The sequence below is a fragment of the Lutra lutra genome, chromosome 9, assembly GCF_902655055.1.
Source record: "Lutra lutra chromosome 9, mLutLut1.2, whole genome shotgun sequence".
Taxonomy (NCBI): Eukaryota; Metazoa; Chordata; class Mammalia; order Carnivora; family Mustelidae; genus Lutra; species Lutra lutra.
The window spans coordinates 21,670,880-21,686,121 of NC_062286.1; the positions used below are offsets into that span (position 1 = coordinate 21,670,880).

The window sequence follows — 15,242 nt, forward strand, 5'->3', positions numbered from 1 at the left end:
CAGTTTTCTTATTTGTAAAATTTCCTTTTAGAGAGCTATCTTAACCTTCTTAAACAGATCAGAAAGGGATTATAGCAGTTTCGGACACCTAAGAAGCACTCAACACTCAAAAATACCTAAGAAGTACTCAAAACTGAAGATGAGATAATTTAACATATCAATATAAATATTAGATTAATGATCATAAAATACTAAAGATATCTCTCGGATTTGTCCCTATATTCCTCCACATACCTAGCTCAGTGTCTGTAACCTAAGCGATGGCGATACTAAAAGAGATACAAAGGCAGCAGAGTTGCTGAATGCACGGAGTATGTAATTTATTGACCCCGCGTTCCCCCACTCACTGGTCGCTACTCTTGACTCGTAGAACAACAGGTACAGAACTGCAAGGAATCATTCCTAGCTCCGTGATCACCAGATCCACCAGTTCCGGGGGGGTCACGTCATAGACTAAATTCAACAACCGCAGGGACAGGTGGTTCTGCCAGTTAGCCAGGGCCACGTGTTCTCCTCGCTCACACAGCAGATCATCAGGGTCACCTGCAACAGGAGATGTACCCATTTATGTCCTTTGAGAAAATAAGTTGAATTCAACCTTCCCTCTCCCTCCCATATCTCAGATCTTTGGAACCCTCTTTTCTGCCCTCCTGGGCTCCTTACCTAGCTCATTAGAGACAAAGGCATCAGTCTGCACACGTTCACAAAACTTGTATGTTTCACAGCAGACCAGCACTGGCACATTATGCGCTCGTGCCACCAGGGCCAGCTGTGCTGTCCCTACCCGTGACATCACGGACCCGTTGGCCAGGAGTGCATGAGCTCCCAACAGCACCTTAGAAACCTATTGTTTTGAACAGTGGAGAGGCGAAGGAAATGTGGCATGTGATTAATGCACAAAAAGGTTCCCCACTCCTGCCCAGGATACCAATATTAAGACAATAATAGAATGTAATGGTTCTTCTTGGAAAACACCTGACCATCGATTGACCCATTCCATCTCCCGTAAGAAAATGAAACTCCAAAGTTACTTTTGCCCTGTTTTCTCTTGAGAGCTGCTAGTTTACTGTCCTTACAATAACAACATTGCTAGACCATGCTGTAGCTGCTTTTCCTATTAAATACAAACAAAGCTATAAAATTCTAGTGTATTTAAATAATCATAACCTGGGGAAGATGGGATTATGTCTATACCACTACATCCTTTACCTCCAACTTTAGAGTCCCTTTCCTCTGCTCTCACCTCGGGGAGCACATAGGAGGCTGCAGAAATCAGCAGGTAGGAGGCGGGGACCCCAGCACGGACCAGAAAACGTAGTGTGTGCCTTCCCTCCAGCCATGGCCGGCTGTCCACCACTACCACCCGAAACCGCCGGTCCTTAGACCAAGCCTCCTGAAGAATTCGGGATACCAGAGATGAGCTGGAGTGAATGGAGAGGAGGATTCAGGTACAGATGTCACAAACTGACAGCCAGCCAGCTCATTACTAAAAGGCAAAGGGGCAGTCCCTTCTCCCAATTTTCTCAGTCGTAGGGTCTGGACCGTACCATCCATATACGAGGATCACATCTCCATTACTGATCTTCTTACAAGCAAAGCAGGAAATTGCCTTAGCTGCGAGCACAATCTTCTCTTGCACATACCGATCAATGGCTACTCGAAGTTCCGACTTGGCCTAAATGGATTAAAATGCTTAGGGAACAAGAAACGGACACATTTCTTCCTCTGATTATTATGCCAGATGCCAGAGTATGTGCACAAGGATAGATTCAAAGGGGGCCTAATGGGGGCCCAAGGGTGGTACAAGTCAGACACCCCAACCACTTCCTTAATGCTGGACCAGGGCAGAATGGCCTCACTGTCTCTTCTGGGAGTCCTGAAAGTTTCTCAGCTGTACCCTCAGGTGCATGCCTTGCTCATTCCACATAGTCATCACCTCTTCTTCCCGCTTGGAGCTGCTCACACCCGTGATCTCCTTGTTAAGGAACTTGATGGCGTTGTACATGCTTGCTGACAGAGGACGGCACTGAGCCAGGAAGCTACAAAGACAATACCTCACGTTTGTGCGACTCTACAACTTATGTTTGTACTTAAAAATGTTTTCTCTAAAGACAGAAAATAGAAAAATGAAACAAGAGATAAGAGCAAGAGAAAGGGTACAAGAAGAGAGCGAGGGGAGGCGGGAGCGGACTCGAAGTGGTTGTCCTTACCTGAAGTAGGGCTTTAGTTTATTCACTAGGTCCCTTGAGAGTTCTTCATTGGGAGGTGTTGTGTAATCCTGAATCACCTACAGGATACACACAGTGATCAGCAAAATGTCCCCTAATAAAGGTCTCTGAAAGTGGGCGGTAGGTTATGTTTCACTGAGCAAAGTGTTCTGAGGGTAGTCATTCCCTCTGTCCCCCAGAGATTACTTCAGGTGAGAGGAAGCTGGGGTAGTGTTGGGGAAGGTAGAGTTGGGTCATAGAGGGAACAGGACGGGGCATACCTGCTGCAAGGCACGAAGCAGGGCAATACACCGGGCATTGGAGCCACTGACCAGACCCTGGGAGTACTGCAGGCCGAGTCGCACCATGGCTGGGTGGATCACAGAGGATGGGATGCTGATGGGATGGCGGTGTCACACACTTTGCAAGGGAGCTTGAGCACCTACTGCCCAGCTGCTCCTGATGAAAAGGAACTTCCTTCACTAGCACAGACACCCCCATATCCTCTAGAGTTTTGCCTTGTGTGCAGGCTTCTTCCCCCAGACTCCATCTCAAATTTCCAGTCACTTTCAATACTGAGTCACCAAAACTCCTAGAACTTAAAAGTTGTGACAGTTTCATGGGATCCTACCTCATATACTGAGTCAGAGAGTTTTGTCTGCTGTACTGGGGTAGATGGGAGAAAAGACTGACTTTGGATCCATAATCGTTTCGTGTAGGAACCTTGACAAAACAGGGGAACAAGAGCAGTGGAAAGCAAGTAAACAGTAAGGCTACTTTGCCCCAAATACCCATTCTTCTCCAGGATCTCCCTTTGCCTCGATCACCTCCCCCAACATCCCATCTCCCTTAGGCAATTTCTGGCACACACCAAAACCACTTCCTACCTGTTGTTGCTCTGGTTTTTTAGCAAGCCTTCTCAGAAGTGTGAGGTCATCGACCTGAGTGTGTTCAGGCAGACGCTTCACTCCTAAAAGATAATGACCACGTTTTCAAGACACTGTAGGTAATAAAAAGAAATCTGCTTCTAAGGGAAAAGCGACATCAAGAAAAACTGAATAGGGAGAGGGGGAAAGCAGGGGAGAAAAGAGGAGAAGAAACAGAGACAGGATGAAGTTGAAGGGAGGATTTTGAGCTCTTGGTCCCAAGGCAAAGAATGAGAAGGGAGAGCTGTTTTACCATAGGGAAGCCTGAGCTAACACAAGAATTAAAATCAAAACAGAGGTCTCGCAATGAAGGGAAGGTACCTGAGGGGGATTCTCCAGCTGTGCTGGGGCAGGCCCGAGGAGGTGGCCCTCCTTGTTCCCCTTTCTTTGCCTGTTTCACGGCCCGCTCAGCCTCCTGCTTAGCTCGCCGTTCAGCACGAAGTTCAGCTTTACTTCGACCAGTTGGAACTTTCTCCCCAGCAGTAGCCAGCTGACTGCCTGGTCCTGCCAGTTCTTTGGTTGGGCCTACGAAAGACAGAAAAAATAGGTGCCCAAGCCCCAGGCAGGTAATATCTACCTGTGCCCCAGCCAAAGCTTCTACGCTTATATAAACTTCCTCGCAGGATGCCTGGGTGGCTCAGTCCCTTAGGCCCCTGCCTTCAGCTCAGGTCATGATCCCAGGGTCCTGGGATGGAGTCCTGCATCCGCCTCCTTGGTCAGCAGGGAGCCCGCTTCTCCCTGTGCCTGCAGCTCTCCCTGCTTGTGCACGCCCTCTTTCTGGCAAAGAAATAAAATCTTAAATAAACTTCTTTGCTTTTCACTTGCTCAAACCAACTCTGTTTGTCCTGTTTCCCCTTCTTCTTCCGCACACATCTACCAGTTCCACACCCCACCCCTTTAAAAAAGCCCCCGCACCTTGACACGGGGCCGCAGGTACAGCAGAGCCAGTTTCTGGTTCCGCTCCCTTTTCCTCCTTCCGTTTCTTCTTCTGCTGTTTCTTTTCCTTCCGAAGCTGCAGCTTCTCTTCTTGGGTCATCTCCCTCCCCGCTGCCTGAGACACAGACATAGAATACTGCTCTTCCCCAACAATGCCAAAGACGATAAAACACTACTGGTGCCTTCCAAGGTTTCTATAAGGTAAAGCCCCTAATGCTCTCTAACTCTAACCAGCTAGCTATTACAAGCTTACATCCCATACAGATCGAAGGTTCTTCTCCAGGATCAGAGTCCTATACTGTTAGGGTTGAAAGAATTCTGTAAAACCTGGCTTTCCTGAGAAATAAATTGAAACGGGGATGGAGGCTGGGGCGGAACGAAGCTGACACAGCCTTCTGCGTAGAGCCTGACAGGCGTTTTGGGAGGGCACCCTCACTTACCCCAGGCCGAGTAGAAAGCTCCGCCTTCATCCCAGACCCCGAGTCTGCATCAGAAAACAGGTCACAAAGTGAGCCAGAGAGGCTCCGGGAGGGTTTGGAGGGGCTCGTACCCGGCGCGGCTGGCTGCTGGGTCGGCATGACCACAGCTCTGCCGCCAGGCGGGAGACAAGCCAGGGATCCGCGTGGGGACGCAGTGCGCGGCAGGATCAAAAGGAAGGCGGAGGAGGCAGCCGGGAGGGGCCCCCACCATTCTCGCCCGAGCCAGCCGGTACGCGGCGAGAAGCTGCGCCCCAGGCAGTGCACCCCAGAGTCCGGAGAGGCGCCGGAACCGAACGACAGGACCCAGAGGGACTCAGGGCTCGGCCGCAGCCTCCTGGCGCCCGGCGGCTTGCTTACCTGTTACCGCGCCCCCGCCCTTCACTCACCCTCACGAACAGCCACAGCCACGGCAGCCATCACCCTCGATTCTAGGCTCCGCCTGCCGCAGTCCTTGGGCCTATAGCGCCACCTGGGCAGACACCCGGGGAGCACAGCCCTCGGCGGACTACAATCTCCGACGTGCACTGGGGCTCCGCCCCGGGCTACGGGAACTGAGGAGGGCCTTCTCAGCTTTGCTCTCCCAGGCGTGGCAGTGGGTTCTTGCACTTTAGACTACAATTCCCAGCATGCCGGGAGAGCTGCGCCCAGAGCGGACGTCCCACCACCCTTCCCATCTCCGATCCCAGGCCCCCGCCCCCCCCCCCCCCAAAATGGCGAGTGAGGCAGCGGGGACGCGCTGAGAGGCGGAGGCGAGCGTGTAAAGCCGCTGCGGCCCTGTCAGTCCGGAACCCACCTGGGCCCTGCCGCAGGGAACATGCACTTTTCCATTCCTGAAACCGAGTCCCGCAGCGGGGACAGCGGCGGCTCCGCCTACGTGGTGAGGAGCGGCCGGAGCCGGGCCGGGCAGGGGCGGGGATAACGGGCCAGAGCCCTCTCCGAGCGGCCTCCGAGGCCTGGGTCGCCACCCTTGGGGCCTGGTCCCAGGTAGCCGACTCCCGACGGCCTTCCTGGGATCTTATATCCCGTCTCAGATTCGTCCAAAGGTCGCCCAAGCTCCTTCAAGTCCTTTGTTCCCCCGCGTCGTCTCCCTCGGTCTGGGCCGCGGCCGCTCTGGTGGGCGTCACTGGCCTCTTGGGGAGGGAGACTGCGGCATGAGCTCCCGAGTTGACCCCCGGCTGGTCCTTATGCTCTAGGACCCTACCCTGGGGTAAACAGACTAATAAACCCTCGGACGATCTCGGTGTGTTACCTAGACGGAGCTGGTGCCAGATGACTTCTGGCCACGGTTTTCAAGGGGGTTGCCCAGGCCACGACCCTATAATGTTTGCCTGCTTTTGTGTCTTCAGGCCTATAACATTCACGTGAATGGAGTCCTGCATTGCCGGGTGCGCTACAGCCAGCTCCTGGGGCTGCACGAGCAGGTGGGACCAGTACCCCTGCCTTGAGGCAGCTTTCAAGCCCTTTCCTACACTTGGGCATCGGTATCTTCATTTTCCCCCTCTTGGCTCTCTCCTAGGCTGTGTAGTTTTTCTTTAATCACTGCCACTGGGAAGGGTCTGGTGCTTTATCTTACCGATTGACATTTCCGGGGAACTCCCTAAGAAGCTTGCTGTCTTGCTGCTTTAACTGCTTCTCTTTATACTCATATCCGCCTTTCTGCTTTCCTGTCCTCAGTCTTCCTTCACCCTTTGCCCGTGCATGGAAAAAGCGACCTCCTCCTTCTGCTGCCAAAGTACATTTCTTCTGCCATCTGAACTACAATTTGAAATTCTTTTTCCTTCTCATACAAATCATTCACGGATCCTTCTGTGCTCTTTAGCTCATTTCAGTGGGCCTAACTGTTCAGTTATCTTTATGTATTTCTGATGCAGTGTTTCTATGTTATCCTTCAGCAAATTGCAAGCTTTATTCAACTCAGTAGAGTGTCCTGGTTCTACTGATAACTAGCTGTGCAACCCTGAGCAGTTACTTAATTTCTTTGGGCCTTAGTTTCTTTTCTTTTCTTTTCTTTTTTTTCTAAGATTTTATTTATCTATCTGACAGAGAAATCACAAGTAGGCAAAGAGGCAGGCAGAGAGAAGGGGGAAGCAGACTCCCCGCCGAGCAGAGGACCCTGAGATCACAACCGGAGCCGAAGGCAGAGGCTTAACCCACTGAGCCACCCAGGCACCCTGGGCCTTAGTTTCTAAGACTGAAAAATGTATTTGTTGGTCTGCAAAGTCCCATTAAGTCTTTTTTTTTTTTCTTTTAAGATTTTATTTATTTGACAGATCACAAGGAAGCATAGAAGCAGGCAGAGAGAGAGGGGTAAGCAGGCTCCCTGCTGAGCACAGAACCAGATGTGGGGCTCGATCCCACGACCCTGAGATCATGACCTGAGCTGAAGGCAGAGGCTTAACCCACTGAGCCACCCAGGCGCCCCTCCCTTTAAGTCTTAACATATTTTGTGAATGTATTAGCTGTACTTAACTGGGAGCATAAATTTTCCTTTTAAAGTTCTTTGCTTCTGGTGAGGGTTCAATGAACTCAGTCTTGCTGAATAGAGTTCCCTAGGCCCTGGCCCTATATAAACCCTACCCACACTGTGAAGGGCCTGACTTGTACATAGTAAGATGGGAAAGAACTTAATATTGGGACAGAAGAATGGCTCCACTGGGATGCTACCTCTGCCAGAGGAATGATTTCCTGGATTACCAGGGTAGATGGGGCCGGGGCAGGCATGAAGGGATGGTGGCTGAGGGAAGGGAAGGGGTACCCAAAAGAACACTGTGAGTGTGGATTGCCTCTTCTCATTTGCTGTGTTTTATGTGAAGGGTTGTATCTCTTTCCCCAAATAGCTTCGGAAGGAGTATGGGGCCAATGTTCTTCCTGCATTTCCCCCAAAGAAGCTTTTCTCTCTGACACCTGCTGAGGTAGAACAGAGGAGAGAGCAGTTAGAGAAGTACATGCAAGCTGGTGAGTGGTTGAAGGGAACTTTAGGCTAACTGTTTAGAGAGCTGTGGGAAGAGACTCAAAACCGCTCGTTCTTTAGACTGGCCTGAATTAATTTCTACAGCTGGGGAGCCTCTTGTTTGATCTGTTAATTAGGAAAAGTAAATAACACACAAGGATGGTCTAGGTATCAGCAAAGCAATTTGGCCAATAGACTAATACAGTTTAGAAATACCAGTGTAACACTTCATAGTCTTAAAGCAGTTTAGATGGGTGGGGAGAACTTAATTTGTATCTGACGTACTTTAGATTAACATCATTGTTATTTCCCCAGTTTTATAGACTGGACTCAACTAGATGGCAGCCAAGGGTGGGGCAGGTGAAGAATATTTGCAAACAGTGAGTGAGGTGAGGCCAGCTGGGGGATACAACAGGCCATCATCAGCCCAGGAAATGGGGCATGGGGGAACCTACCAAGAAAAGAACTGAGCGGGGGGTCAAGAGGGAGTTCTAAGTTACTGGAATAGTGTTCTCTTGTCCCTACAGTTCGGCAAGACCCGCTGCTTGGGAGCAGTGAGACCTTCAACAGCTTCCTGCGTCGGGCACAACAGGTAAGGCTCTGGGTGGTAACAAGATTTAAGGGAAGGACTTTCCTATAGGGCCATGGCATTTTAAGGCAGTGGCTACAGAAGAGTCATCCTGGTACCTTTTTTTATGGGAGGGGGCTTCTGCTGTACCAGTGAAATCAAGGAAACCCAGCCTGTAAGCAAATAAGAATAAAGACACTAGAAGGACCTAGAAATAGAGTTGGGAATGGGTCAGACTTGGACGCTGAGCAAGCATTAACAAGGCAGTGCCTCATATATGTTCACTCCAGGAGACACAGCAGGTCCCCACCGAGGAGGTTTCCTTGGAAGTGCTACTCAGCAATGGGCAGAAAGTTCTGGTCAATGTGCTAACTTCAGATCAGACTGAAGATGTCCTAGAGGTGAGGCACTTGTACTGCACGGCCCCACCTCCTCTGCACCCCCAGGGTCCCAGGTTTGGGGGTGATTAGAACCAGCCAGTATGATGAGCTGTACTTGCTTCTCTATCCCCAGGCTGTGGCTGCAAAGCTGGATCTTCCGGATGACTTGATTGGATACTTTAGTCTCTTTCTAGTTCGAGAGAAAGAGGACGGAACCTTTTCTTGTGAGTTTCTATGGACATGACTTCTTCCCTGTGCTTCTAGTAGTGAATTTGCCCTGCTAATTCCTCCCCAAATCTGACATTTCTTCAGGGCTCCTCTCTTGATTTTTCTCCCCTTGAGTCTTATATTTACTTTTTTTCTTTTTTTTTTCCTTTTAACCCATAGTCGTACGGAAGTTGCAAGAGTTTGAGCTGCCTTATGTGTCTGTTACCAGTCTTCGGAGTCAAGAGTATAAGATTGTGCTAAGGAAGAGGTCAGGGCTGGGCTTGGAGGAGGGGGAGGGTGCTGGTGATTACTGGGCCATGTACTGAGACAGAATAACCTGGACAAGGGGGTAGTGCTGGGTGATACTACCAGGCCTCCCAAGCTTCCTCCCACTATACCACCCTATTTGCCCAGTAGTTCTAGATTGCTCCTATTTTCTATTCCACCTCTCTTGCCTTACCCCAGCTTAGCCCCGTTACCCCTTTCCACCTCTTGGCCTCACAGTTATTGGGACTCTGCCTATGATGACGATGTCATGGAGAACCGGGTTGGCCTGAACCTGCTTTATGCTCAGGTGAGCTTGGAGCTGCCTCAGAACCCTTCCCCTCAAACAGATACTGGTGTCCCACTCCGCCGAGGAAACTCTTCATGTGGAAACTCTTCATGTCCTCACACCCAGTTCACGGGAAAGTTCCTAGAATACTATCAGGGCACCTGGCACTCTTCCTACTTTGTAAGCTGATTTAGTCAAGGACTTACTGCAAAGACCTTGCTCAAGCATGGGGCTGAGGGTCAGCTGGACAGAGGTATCTGGACACTTCTCCTTGGACCTCTGATTGGAAGCCCCAAACCCCCCACCCATTGTTTCCACTGTAGACGGTATCAGACATTGAGCGTGGGTGGATCCTGGTCACCAAGGAGCAGCACCGGCAGCTCAAATCTCTGCAAGAGAAGGTCTCCAAGAAGGAGGTGAGCCTGCTTTCCTGTCTCCTTCCAAGGGTTGTTTTCTGACTCACCCCACTTCCCCTCCTGACACGTCCCGCATGGTGACTGGGTTTCAGTTCCTGCGGCTGGCGCAGACACTGCGGCACTATGGCTACTTGCGCTTTGATGCCTGTGTGGCTGACTTCCCAGAGAAGGACTGTCCCGTGGTGGTGAGCGCAGGCAACAGTGAGCTCAGCCTGCAGCTCCGCCTGCCTGGCCAGCAACTCCGCGAAGGTTCCTTCCGGGTCACCCGCATGCGGTGCTGGCGCGTCACCTCCTCTGTGAGTTGGGGTAGGCCTTTGGGATGGTGGTCTGGCAAGCCTTGAGCTTCAGGAATGGGCTGCAGTTGATTAAAGAGGGAGACAGATGGGCGGGAACAATCTCACCCTAACTCTCCTTTCTCTCCCAGGTGCCACTGCCCAGTGGAGGCACGAGCAGCCCAGGCCGGGGCCGGGGTGAGGTGCGCCTGGAACTGGCTTTTGAATACCTCATGAGCAAGGACCGGCTACAGTGGGTCACCATCACCAGCCCTCAGGTGTGAGCCCACCCTCAGGCCTCCTCTGGAGCCCATTGCACCGTCTCTTAGATACCCAAGTCTAGGGCTTCCAGGACTCCATGTGAGTGGGAGCCCTTGTCTTAGGGGTGCTGGGCTCAGGATGACCACTCTAGTCAGGCTGAGCTCTCTTCTTGCCCTCAGGCCATCATGATGAGTATCTGCTTGCAGTCCATGGTAGATGAACTGATGGTGAAGAAATCTGGTGGCAGCATCAGGAAGGTAAGCAAAGGTGTGGACCAAACAGCTGAGTTTTTATGCTCTCCGTGCCTCTTGTCCTGGGTGTGAGGCTTCTCCCAAGAGGGAGAAGTGATGGAAAATCCAAAGGGATCCTACTCTTATCAGCACTTCATCCCTAGATGCTGCGCAGGCGAGTGGGGGGCACCCTGAGACGCTCAGACAGCCAGCAAGCAGTGAAGTCCCCACCCCTGCTTGTAAGTATCACTTTCTCATCAGTACCCCACCCGCCAGCCTTGCCTTATTTCCCCTGGTGAGGTCTCTGACACCTCCGCCTCCTCTTCCTCAGGAGTCACCTGATGCCAGCCGGGAGTCCATGGTCAAACTCTCAGTGAGTTTCCCATGTGGGTTGGTGAGGTTGGTGTTGGTAGGGGATCTCAGGGAGGCTCGAGCCCTCTGACCCCAACCCTGCCTTTGTTACAGAGCAAGCTGAGTGCCGTGAGCTTGCGGGGGATTGGCAGTCCCAGCACAGATGCCAGTGCCAGTGATGTCCACGGCAATTTTGCCTTCGAGGGCATTGGAGATGAGGATCTGTGATCTTCAGTGTTCAGATGTCTGCCCTCTACCCCGGAGGAATGTTCAGAAACTTGCCCTGTGCCTGTATCCCCCAAGCCAGGGGGTCTTTTCCTTCCTTCCTTCCCCTTTCTTCTCTTGGCCAGGGGCTTCCTAACCTACTTTCCCTTCCACCCCCTGGGCTGGCTGCACAAAGGAGTGTTCTCTCTTTTCAGAGCTGGCCCTCAATGCCAAATTAGCATTTAGTATTTTGCACAAAGTCCAAGGGACCATGGCTACCTGCCTTGGGGAGGAACTGCAGCTTCCCCTGGGGCTGCTTCTGGCTTCTCGGGGCCATGGGCCAAGGGGATGGGCAGAGGTCTATGTACGGTCTGGCCCAACTCCCCATCATTAAACTCAGCCTGACTGCTGCCTACCTCTGGTTCCCTTTCACTGCCCCTGCCCCCCCCCCATCACAGCACAGACTGCTACGCTAAGGTTAAGGTGCTTGCCACTGCCAATTCAGCGTAGACATGGCTTTGTTAGTGTTTCCTTTATTATAAAGCACTGAAATAAGTTAAATAAACAGGTGGGAGGCTGGGCAATCCCCCAGCCAGTTCCTCTCCTGCCCCTGGGAGCAGTGGAGGTGAACACAGGGCCCTTCTCACTGAGCTCATGAAGTGCATCAGTCAAGGCAAGGCCCCCTGGTCCATATGGGCCCCTCGCCCATGGGGTCTGAGCTGGTCCATATAGTGCCTAGGTTAGTCTGTGGAGCCCCTGGCCAGCGGGGGAGGAAGTAGGAGGTGGCTTCTGGTCCATCTGTATAAAACGTACAGGAGAGGCAGGGCTAATCCATAGGGCCCTGAGGGAGAAGGACCTAGTTCAGGGCGAGTCCGTATGGAGAGCCCGGCTACCAGCGGCACTCAAAGCTGTCGGACCCCGAGAGCTCAACACAGAGGAGGGGCTGTGAGCTGGGGCCCAGCCCTCAGAGGCAGAGAGGCCAGGCCCTCCTGCCCCACCATGGCCATGCACCTTCTGGTGGCGTTTGTAGTTGTCCCAGTGGCCTGTGGTGTAGGCGCAGGTGGCACAGCGGAAGGGCTTCTCGCCTGTGTGCCGCAGCATGTGGCGTTTGAGGTTCATGCTCTGATTGCAGCTGTAGTTGCAAAGGCTACACCGAAAAGGTTTGTCCCCAGAGTGGATGCGACCATGACGCTTGAGGTTGGCCAGGTTGCCACAGGCATAGGGGCAGAGGGGGCACTTGTAGGGCTTCTCTCCTGTGTGGACGCGCTGGTGCCGTTTCAGGTTATCCAGATGAGCAGAGGCATAGGGACAGCGGGCACAGCGAAAGGGCTTCTCGCCACTGTGCGTCTTCATATGCCGGGCCAGGTGGTTGGGATAGTGAGTGGCAAAGGGGCAGAGGCTACAGGCAAAGCCTTTGTCGCTGGGGCCTTGGGGCCCCCCACTGGCACCCCCTCCAGCCTCTCCTCGCATGCAGCGCCCACACATGGCAGCTCCCAGCCGACTACCCTCGCCCTCCTCCAGCTCCTGTCCACAGTTCCGGCAGGTCCAAGGGAACAGCAGCTCTGGCAGTGGTTCTGAGCCAGTCCCACAGAGGCCCTCCCCTTCACCCCGCAGCTGCCCACAGTCCGGCAGGAAACTGGCACCACCTGGTGGCACATGGAGGCTCAAATCTGGAAGCAGCAGAGCATCTGTGGGGACAATGAGATCTGAGCTATGAATCCAAGTATCCCTAACGCCACCCACCCATGTCCCAGGTTCTTTTGGTTTTTGGCTTTTTACCTTCAGGTCGCCGGGGCACTGCCCCCTCCTGCTCTGTGGGACTGGGAGGCCGGGTGGGACGTGGAGCACAGCAGCGGAAGCCACAGGTCGGGCAGGGAGGAGTGGGGGGCCCCGCGTGGGTACGCTGATGCCGCCTCAGGTTGCCCAGGCTGCTGCAGGCAAAGGGGCAGTGGGGACAGCGGTAGGGCTTCTCGCCAGTGTGGGTGCGGGTATGTCGCGTCAGGTTGACGAGCTGGGCTGAGGCGTAGGGGCAGCGGCCACAGCGGAACGGCTTCTCCCCGCTGTGTGTCTGCATGTGCCGCTTCAGGTGGCTCGAGTAGTGGGACACGAAGGCGCAGAGGCGGCATGAGTATAGTAGCCGTGGGGGCAGCGGGGGCCCCCCACCCGGCCCTCCTGCCCCACAACACGGCCCCTCACCTGTCGGCCCCCCACACAGCTGGCAGGCTGGGCCTGGCCTCTCACCCCTGGCCTCCCCTGGACCCCTGGCTGGTTCCTCAACTTCACTCTCAGCACTTAGTGGCCGGCCGCCCCCAGACTCGTCATCACTCAGCCCGTAGGGAAGCCCAGGCCTGGCCCCCAGAGAGTCTCCTGGCAAGACAGACATGAGAAGAGACATCAACGTGGGGTAGGACCAGGCTCCAAATTCACTCAGTGGTGTCTCCCCACCCCTCGCCCTTGCTTGGCCCCACCCTTCACTTCAGTGATCCTGAAAATTCAATATGAATTACCTGCTTCTGAGCCTGTACTAACCTAGTGATGACAGCTGTACCTAATTCCACTGCACAGAAAAAGATCAAAGGCTCACAGTGGACCACAGGATGAAATGAATCGATAATGTAATTAGCTGATTTTTGGGATAAGAAAGTAAAGTGAAAATACACAAGGCAGAGGCCTGAGACCTTATTCTAAGCTCTGTATTAGGAAGGTCCTTTTTAGTATAGAGCTGATTATATAATAAAAACTATGTCAAGAGTGAGGCAAAATCTAGAGAGAAGTGGAAACAAAGTAACATGCCTAAAAGATTTTCTTTTACATGGATTCCCTCAATGATTTTCAAAAACATCCTTTGTATAGGTGGCATAAGTGGGTAGATGGTGCACCAAATTAGGATGGGGTGATGTTAAGATTGACAGGGAAAAGGAATGTTCAAGAACACTTGGGGGTAGGGACCAAAACCTCAATAGAAAAGGGTTTATGCTGCAGGTGAAAGGCAGATTAGGCACAACTTAATTTCAACAAGAAGTTGTTTCCCTGACCCTCTTTAACTTCATATAAAGAATGTGCTAGACAGGAGAACAAGGTTATTAAAAGGACATTAACTTTTAACCAGTTGCTCCATGTGATTCATCCACTGTCCTATTCATACCACCTTTGAACCAGGCCCCAGAACTACACCTCAACAAAGTGATGGAGCTCACTGGACCATTAGGCAAATGAAAAAATCTAGCTCAAATCTAAAATCATCCCTAGGTTGTGGCACTGTTTCGTGTTTTGCTCACTGGCACTAAATCCTAACCCGCCTCTTGAAGGGCTGAAGTTCCAGCGGCCACTAATCCTTGACCAAGTCCCTCAAACCCACCTTCAGAGTCTCTCTCGAAGCCCATGAGCTGGTCGCTGTTGCCGTCACCTTCCTCCTCTTCCTCTTCCTCTTCCTCCTCAAACTCCAGATCCTGGCCTAGTAGCAAATCACTCTCCAATACGAGGGCCCCGGGTCCTTCGTCGAGGGAGTCTTCGGTATCCACTGAAGAAGGGAGGGGGCTTGTAGATTCTCCCTCAGGAACCGAGCCCATGATCCGCACCCCGGGAGCTAGCCCTCGAAGCCCGTACTTCCCGAACTCGCAGACCCTCTCGGGTTCCCTTAGTACCTCGGTAGGAAGCTAGGAGTCCAGATCGCCCACCCCATCCCTCAGGAGTACCCCTCCACCCCGACCTGAACCCACTCCACTGACCCCACCCCCGCTCCTCCCCCCTCGCGGCCCCTGACCCCTGACCTTTGACCCCCTCGCATTTCACGGGCTGCGGGTGGCTCTGCTTCCTTCGGGGCATCGTGACCGGCTCCAGCCCGACGCGCCTCCGGCCTGCGGCCGCCCGGCCCCGCCCCTCCCAATCCGGCCTGCCCGCCCGCCCTTCTTCTCAGGGCCCGCGGGCCGCCTCCATGCAGCGGCGCGGGCCCCGGGCAGCCCCCGGCCCTGGCCCCGGCGCCCAGCTCAGGCCGCTCCCGCCGCCGCCGCCGCGTCCATTCATGGAGCCCCCTACCCCCCCCTACGGAGACCAGCTGGTACCTCCGTCCTCGCTTCCGCTTCCGCTGCCGCAGAGCCACACGGGAGGCGTAGTCCGTGGAAAGCAGAAGCGGCGAAAACGTCCACAGCATGACCAGGAAGTGATTGTGACGAAAGGAAGGGAGCGAGCCAATCAGAGATGAGATAGAAACCAGCCGGGTGAGGAATGTAGAAGCCTTGGCCCGGCTTTCAGTCTTGGTAGCCGCCCAGCAGGTCCTTATCCTTACCTGCAGGAACTAGTAAA

General features: G+C 53.2%; 3 protein-coding genes across 9 annotated transcripts; 1 reads left to right on the forward strand and 2 right to left on the reverse strand.

The window, feature by feature from the left end:
* Positions 1 to 295: 295 nt before the first annotated feature.
* EIF2B4 (eukaryotic translation initiation factor 2B subunit delta) lies at positions 296 to 5,056 on the reverse strand. Of its 5 annotated transcripts, none has more exons than XM_047744803.1 (13): positions 4,935 to 5,056; positions 4,510 to 4,553; positions 4,050 to 4,184; positions 3,455 to 3,662; positions 3,095 to 3,177; positions 2,839 to 2,930; positions 2,489 to 2,603; positions 2,211 to 2,287; positions 1,937 to 2,039; positions 1,548 to 1,675; positions 1,244 to 1,421; positions 664 to 844; positions 296 to 543 (listed from the first exon to the last, which is right to left on the reverse strand). In XM_047744803.1, the coding sequence occupies exons 1-13, from the start codon at positions 4,963 to 4,965 to the stop codon at positions 344 to 346; spliced, it is 1,575 nt and encodes a 524-aa protein (XP_047600759.1). In that variant the 5' UTR covers positions 4,966 to 5,056; the 3' UTR covers positions 296 to 343. The 5 variants fall into 5 exon arrangements, with proteins under 5 accessions (XP_047600759.1, XP_047600760.1, XP_047600757.1 ...); XM_047744804.1 differs by having other exon boundaries at positions 3,455 to 3,658; positions 4,049 to 4,184; positions 4,935 to 5,053; XM_047744801.1 differs by lacking the exon at positions 4,935 to 5,056 and having other exon boundaries at positions 3,455 to 3,661; positions 4,049 to 4,184; positions 4,510 to 4,852.
* Positions 5,057 to 5,215: 159 nt separating this feature from the next.
* On the forward strand, positions 5,216 to 11,355 carry SNX17 (sorting nexin 17). Its single transcript, XM_047744812.1, has 15 exons — positions 5,216 to 5,425; positions 5,895 to 5,969; positions 7,386 to 7,503; positions 8,026 to 8,090; positions 8,357 to 8,467; positions 8,580 to 8,670; positions 8,834 to 8,921; positions 9,158 to 9,227; positions 9,530 to 9,622; positions 9,715 to 9,918; positions 10,047 to 10,172; positions 10,335 to 10,412; positions 10,550 to 10,624; positions 10,717 to 10,758; positions 10,851 to 11,355. The coding sequence occupies exons 1-15, from the start codon at positions 5,363 to 5,365 to the stop codon at positions 10,962 to 10,964; spliced, it is 1,413 nt and encodes a 470-aa protein (XP_047600768.1). The 5' UTR covers positions 5,216 to 5,362; the 3' UTR covers positions 10,965 to 11,355.
* Positions 11,356 to 11,449: 94 nt separating this feature from the next.
* On the reverse strand, positions 11,450 to 15,122 carry ZNF513 (zinc finger protein 513). Of its 3 annotated transcripts, none has more exons than XM_047744810.1 (4): positions 15,002 to 15,122; positions 14,299 to 14,460; positions 12,720 to 13,307; positions 11,450 to 12,628 (listed from the first exon to the last, which is right to left on the reverse strand). In XM_047744810.1, exons 2-4 carry the CDS (start codon positions 14,321 to 14,323, stop codon positions 11,802 to 11,804), a joined length of 1,440 nt encoding a protein of 479 aa, XP_047600766.1. In that variant the 5' UTR covers positions 14,324 to 14,460; positions 15,002 to 15,122; the 3' UTR covers positions 11,450 to 11,801. The 3 variants fall into 3 exon arrangements, with proteins under 3 accessions (XP_047600766.1, XP_047600764.1, XP_047600765.1); XM_047744808.1 differs by lacking the exon at positions 15,002 to 15,122 and adding an exon at positions 14,711 to 14,967; XM_047744809.1 differs by lacking the exon at positions 15,002 to 15,122 and adding an exon at positions 14,585 to 14,682.
* Between the last annotated feature and the right edge of the window lie 120 nt (positions 15,123 to 15,242).

Bases quoted from the DNA above. Each gene is read 5' to 3' on its own strand.
- EIF2B4 (XM_047744801.1), bottom strand. From the start codon at position 4,647: ATGCCGACCCAGCAGCCAGCCGCGCCGGGTACGAGCCCCTCCAAACCC. The intron at 2,040-2,210 runs GTAAGGACAACC...TTGTCTTTGTAG, and splicing joins AAACTAAAGCCCTACTTCAG to CTTCCTGGCTCAGTGCCGTC. The intron at 1,676-1,936 runs GTGATGACTATG...TAATCCATTTAG, and splicing joins GCTCCAAGCGGGAAGAAGAG to GCCAAGTCGGAACTTCGAGT.
- SNX17 (XM_047744812.1), top strand. From the start codon at position 5,363: ATGCACTTTTCCATTCCTGAAACCGAGTCCCGCAGCGGGGACAGCGGC. The intron at 5,426-5,894 runs GTGAGGAGCGGC...TTGTGTCTTCAG, and splicing joins GCGGCGGCTCCGCCTACGTG to GCCTATAACATTCACGTGAA. The intron at 8,468-8,579 runs GTGAGGCACTTG...CTCTATCCCCAG, and splicing joins AGACTGAAGATGTCCTAGAG to GCTGTGGCTGCAAAGCTGGA.
- ZNF513 (XM_047744808.1), bottom strand. From the start codon at position 14,765: ATGCCCCGAAGGAAGCAGAGCCACCCGCAGCCCGTGAAATGCGAGGGG. The intron at 14,461-14,710 runs GTCAGGGGTCAG...TCCCTTCTTCAG, and splicing joins GAAATGCGAGGGGGTCAAAG to TGGATACCGAAGACTCCCTC. The intron at 13,308-14,298 runs GTGGGTTTGAGG...CTGTCTTGCCAG, and splicing joins CTTCGAGAGAGACTCTGAAG to GAGACTCTCTGGGGGCCAGG.